At 33.8% G+C, this 6,000-nt stretch overlaps 1 protein-coding gene across 2 annotated transcripts; it reads left to right on the top strand.

The window, feature by feature from the left end:
• The first annotated feature begins 219 nt into the window (after window positions 1–219).
• LOC116173751 lies at window positions 220–4,208 on the top strand. 2 transcript variants are annotated; one of them, XM_031491426.1, is made up of 3 exons: window positions 220–737; window positions 907–1,039; window positions 2,379–4,208. In XM_031491426.1, exons 2-3 carry the CDS (start codon window positions 919–921, stop codon window positions 3,704–3,706), a joined length of 1,449 nt encoding a protein of 482 aa, XP_031347286.1. In that variant the 5' UTR covers window positions 220–737; window positions 907–918; the 3' UTR covers window positions 3,707–4,208. The 2 variants fall into 2 exon arrangements, with proteins under 2 accessions (XP_031347286.1, XP_031347285.1); XM_031491425.1 differs by having other exon boundaries at window positions 220–1,039.
• Window positions 4,209–6,000: the final 1,792 nt, after the last annotated feature.

Raw genomic sequence — 6,000 nt, 5'->3', positions numbered from 1 at the left:
TGACCAGCCCTATTATAAACTTCCGATACTTCATCTGATTGTTAGCATTTACTCACTCCGTACGATGGGTGAATATAGGTTTCGTCCAAGTATATAACGGGTTTCTTGTCACATTCAGGTTGTTCATTTTCTTCTAATCTTCTTAAATAACGAGATGCCATACTACAATGTCACTTCTTTCCATTACCATTGATTATATACACAACAGATACACAGTTCTTATGAAAGATATTGAAACGGTAAAAATAGTTGTTGTAAATGGTGATAGATGTCGCTGTCAGTCAAATTTGAGCATATTTTATCGACGCTCAAAACCAGAATTTGTAAACGTGACGGTTCGCTGTATTTATAAAGTCAAGGACGTTTTCATACCTGTTTACCTAAATACCTACCTCGAATTCTTTCGGGTTGTAATTGTGACGTCATAGAACCTTGGATGGATTGATGGATAAAGAATTTCAATTCCTACGAATGTGTCGTGTCGTGTGCTTAGGTCGTGTGTCACCATTTGCGTTTTTTACCTGTTGTCTATATGTTATATTAGATCGTGCCTTATCATAGTTTATCGTGATTCGTGTTTATTCCTTATTACCTAATTTTCTATTAGGTATTTCATTAATTGTTCACCCTTTATCTTATTCGCATACATCTTTATTGTATATTACCTTTTTCGTTCTATAACCGTGTTTCGTGTTCGTCACTTACCTCGTTGGCAGTTTGTGACTCTTGTTCAAAAAGTAAGTATTTAAACAATTGTAATTACCTTATTATGTAAAAGCATCTTAATGTGTATATAATAAATGTTCCTGTTGAACGTTTAAATATTTTGATTGTTGTGGCGTGTTGATTAAACACCTAAAACTTTACACAGATAAAAACAATTCTAATTGTAATCTCTTCTTTTAGTAGCAAGATATTATGCCGGGAAATATATGCCACTACTACAGATGTGGGAAGAAGAAAGCTACGGATGGGGTAATTTTACATCAATTTCCTGTTCAGGATGTTATTCGACTGCAACGTTGGATTATCAATTCAGGTAACTAATTGCACGTTTATACAATTATGGTATTCTTGTGTAAATCATGTTTTAATCTTGTTATGGAAAGTTAAGGCATAAAAGTGCTGTTTGCCATCCCAAGATGAATCTAAGGTTAGCAATCACATAAATGCATACTCATACATAGTTAATCCGTTCTCTTGTACCTTACTGTGTCGAGGTGTTCGGTTTGACTGAAATTTCCACCTATTCCTATCCATTACCAACCTCTCCATGTTGTTTTGTGGTGGTTTAAGGTTAACTGTTGCAAGTGTTACTTATTTTGGCAAGAAAGTTTAGTGATTATTTTATGCATGCACGGTTTTGGCCAATCACAGTGCTTTATTCAACCTACCCTACATGAAATTACAGCGGTAATTTTTCGATAATACTTCATGTTGATATATATGCAACTGTAACCAAGTAACGGTGACAGATTCTGTCAATGAGTAAATTTGGCAAAAGGAGTTGGGATGACAACATATGTTATGCATAAAATAATCTTAGCGAATCTAATGTACCGTTTCGGTAGGACATAAAACATACGCAAACATTTACAAAAAAATAAAAATTATGTAATCATTGTGAACACATACGTTGGTTTGCTACTATTCAACATTATGAATTATGTATCTGTTATGTTTTTGTTATGCTTATGTCCATTGTGAACAAGCACTAATACGTACATTGATTTCCCGTATGAAAATTCCTTAAACTTGCCGTTTAGATCTAACTCGTGCAAACTTGACAGAAAAACACTCCCGCTTCGCGGTCGTGTTTTTTAAACTGTCAAGTTTTCACTCGTTGCTAAACGACAAGTTATCGGAATTTTTTCTTAACGTGCATACATGAATTAAAAAAAAGTACAAAACTATTAAAATTATATATTATTAGGGCCGGTTTTGTTGTGCTGTATTCGAATCATATTTTCACGTAGTTATTTTAGACAACTTTCTTGTCTTATTTTTATAATTGATATTATTTTAAATTCTTATTTAACATTCCAATTTTAAATGCAGTTTACATCGAAAAAATAGCGTTTTTACTTCGTTTCTTACTTCTACATGTTTAGATTATTCTTTTACTTAAACAATTTTTTACATTTTTTAAATAAGTTTGTTTGCTGCATCAAATATTGCATCTAACTCTACATTTATGTAAAAAGTGCTATTTTGGTTTCATTAAACCTCCTTCAAATACATGATTTATGTAAGAAATATTTTTATCGGTTGCAGTTGTAAAACATCCATACGAGTTCTAAGTGTAGGCTGCATATTATTTTGTTTGCATTATTTATTTTATTACTCCATTACATTCGTAACAGTATTTTTTATTGCAGGAAATGTTAATTTGCTGAATCTAGAGAAGTCTAAGTTGGCAAACCGCTTCATTTGTGGAGAGCATTTCGCCGATAAGGACTTCATGAACGCAAACCATCTGAAACTTTTGAAATCTGCCATCCCTATTCCATATTGTAATGCTACTGCTCCTTCAGTTGAACGTTGTTCAGAACAAATACAGAACGCTGCAAGAATTGATGAAGAAATACCTTTTGAATCAAGGACGATCAATCAGGACCGAAGCACTCTGAAAGTTTATGGTAAACCTTCATTGATTCCTTCGCCAAACAGGCCTGTTTCTCCAAAAACACCAACGAAGGAGTTATTGGATGAGATTTCACAAATGCCCAGCCCCAATTTTCCAAAACGAGAACTATTTTCTTCGCTTACACATCAGAATGAAAAAGTCGTTACGAAGTTGATGTCTACCCAACAAAAGCTAAGAAACCACAAAGTTCGTGTTTCAAGATTGCGCAAAACTATCAAGACTGCAAGGAAAATCAATACAACTGATGAAATTTTCCGGAAACATCAATTTTCATCGCTGCATTCGAAAACCCTTGCCTGTATGCAACTGAGGAAAACTCGTGCTAGTTGGACATTAGCAGAGAAAAATTTTAGTATTATGCTGTTTTATAAATCGCCGGCAGCATATGATTTTTTGAGATCTATCAAAGTTATCCTTCCCAGCCCTTCAACAATTAGGAAGTGGATCGGGACTTCTAAATTTATGCCAGGTATAAGTTTGAAGTTGTTAGAAGATCTAAAAAAGAAGTTTGTAAATGCACCTTATCTGGAAAAATGTTGTTCTGTCGTTTTTGATGAAATGGCTATCAAAAACAAACTGGAATATTCAGAGGATCTTGATGTCATTGAAGGTTTCGAAGATCTTGGTTCAATGGGACGAAAATCGGTGCAAGCAAATTATGCCTTGATATTTATGGTTCGTGGATTATACTCACCGTGGAAGATTCCTATTGGGTACTTTCTGAGTCGTTCAGGTGTCAAATCGTTTGAGTTGGTGGAATTAATTAAGACAATAATTACAAAATTGTTCAACGCTGGTATGAAACCGAAAATTACAATATGTGACCAAGGAACAAGCAATCAGAGTGCTTACAAGCAATTAGGTGTTACTGCTATGACACCTTATTTTATGATTAACAGTCAACGCGTTTATTGTATTTTTGATACACCACATTTGTTTAAGAACATCCGAAATAATTTACTGACTGGAGACATTTTAATTGACAACAAGAGAATTTCTTATAGCGATGTCCGCAACACATATTCGATAGATAAAGTAGCAAAAAAAGCCGAACATTAACTGGTTTAACAGATGCTCATATATCTCCGAACAATTTTCAACGTATGAGTGTGAAGATGGCAATGAAAATACTAAGCCATACAATGTCAGCTGCAATTTCAACTGCTGTTGCTACAAATCAATTAAAATCGGGAACTGCACTTGATACCGCTGAATTCATAGAGTTTATCAACAATTTATTTGACTGCCTAAATAGTAGAACCAGGTATTCCAGGAATCCGTATTCACATGCAATAGCGAAGGATAACACACCGTATACCATGTTGCAAAGTAGTTTGAACACCATTAGGAAAATGCAGAAAGAAGATCATAAAACTAAAAAGTTAAGCCAACCACCATGCTTTACCGGATTATATTTAACAATTTCAGGAGTTCTACAGCTATTCGATGAGGAGGTGCAAAATAAGACAGTTAAATTTGTATTAACAAATCGGTTAAACCAAGATCCGCTAGAAAATTTATTTAGTATTTATAGGCAAAGGGGTGGTTACAACAGAAATCCGGCCGCAAAATCTTTGCGTATGATCTTCCGAAGTCATGTAATACATTCGTTGATGAAACCTGCTACTGCTTCAAATTGTGAACCTGATTGTGATGTCACGGTAAACCTCCGAGAAACTCAATGTCAACAATCAAACAATGAAAATTGTGATGTAACAGTTCTGAACGATGTGATTATATCTAATTCAAATTTGATTATATGCAATTAGGATGAAGAAGATAAAGATGAGTGTGATAACAGTCAACCGTGTGAAATGTCAAAACCATCATTAGAAAATTGTTCAATCACTTACCTTGCAGGTTATATTGCTAAAAAATGTGTCATTAAATATAAATCATGTCATATATGCACTGATAATTTGGTTAAAAGTAATTCCAAGTTAACTAATAGGAATGAATTGTTTTTATTTTATAAAACTTATCAAAATATAAAAGATGTTGGAGGATTATACTTTCCTAAAAGTGATTTTGTAAATATTCTTAATAGAATCTTAGAAATTTTTGTCTCACGTATTGACAAATTATATTACAAACAAAAAATTAAAAAAACACTTCTTAATTTCATAATTAAAGATGATATAGTGTACAAATGGATTCGCCAAGATAATTGTAGGGAGCATAAATTATATATTATAGATTTATTGTTAAAAGTTAAAATTTACCATTATTGTAAAATTGCGATAAAAAATTGCAGCCAAAATGGTAAAGAAAACCCTAAACTTAAAATTGTGAAACACTTGTAAGTTTATTTTTATATTTATTGTACCTGTTTTTTTGCTGTATTAAATGATTCCAAATATTTTTTTAATCTACTGTAGTGTGTATTTGTATTAAACAATAACGATGTATTCTTTGTGTTGGTTTATGTTCACCATATACCCACGAACGCTACAGAAAAGAAACATCCAAAGCATTGTAATAAATGCTTACGGCTCCAAAAGTAGTAAAAAATTACCGAATATAATCACAAAATTCAGTACTCAAAAAACGTAATAGTGACTGTAAATGTAAATCCATAAAGCGCCATCTACCAAGCATGGGAAAGGCATATCTGCAACAAAGTTGGCAAAAATTTATGGCGACATCTGCAGTGCTTGGGCGCATACGTGTGATAGAGTGCACTGTAACTATTTGTGCCGCGCCATCTAGAAGTCTTGGGCAAAAAGTTAACATTTGGAATGCGACATCTATAGTCCTTGGGCGCAGAGGTGTTAACATTTTTTTCTTAAGGAGTGTGTATCTGTTGTGTGTATAATCAATGCCATTACCAACCTACGTTTGTCCCGACACTTCTTGTATCGAAAACCAAGTTTCAACAATTGCTTGCGAAGAGTTTTCCTTCCACCCATATATTTGATCTTTTCTTGCACTTTTCTAGGAGCAGGGCCGTAGCCAGATGTTAGTACTAGGAAGGGCATTATGCTTTGTTAGAAGGGCTTGTGAAGACACGATCGTATGGTGGGGGGTCTAAAAAGGCTAGCAGTATTTTTGTGAAATAATAGAGTACACACTAATATAATAATGTACGATTTAATTGACAATACAGAACTTCTTGTTTTTACTTACATTAAGTAAAATTAACAGCTAGAGGATGAAGGCGATTTCTGAAAGGTAAAATCAGGTCGTTACTAGGGCCGAAAATAAGCGGTTCCTTAGTACACAAAGCTTTAAATAAGGGCCACCATGGCTGAGTGGACCAAAAACGAACCACAACAATACCCTCTGCCTTGTCATGTTTTATTTTCTGTAAAACTTTTAAGTATCATGGAAAAGGGAGTAAAGGCATAAAACTT

This window comes from Photinus pyralis, unplaced genomic scaffold (assembly GCF_008802855.1).
Source record: "Photinus pyralis isolate 1611_PpyrPB1 unplaced genomic scaffold, Ppyr1.3 Ppyr1.4_LG6, whole genome shotgun sequence".
NCBI lineage: Eukaryota > Metazoa > Arthropoda > Insecta > Coleoptera > Lampyridae > Photinus > Photinus pyralis.
Note: the sequence above shows the minus strand (reverse complement) of the source record. Positions and strands in the feature narration are given on the sequence as shown.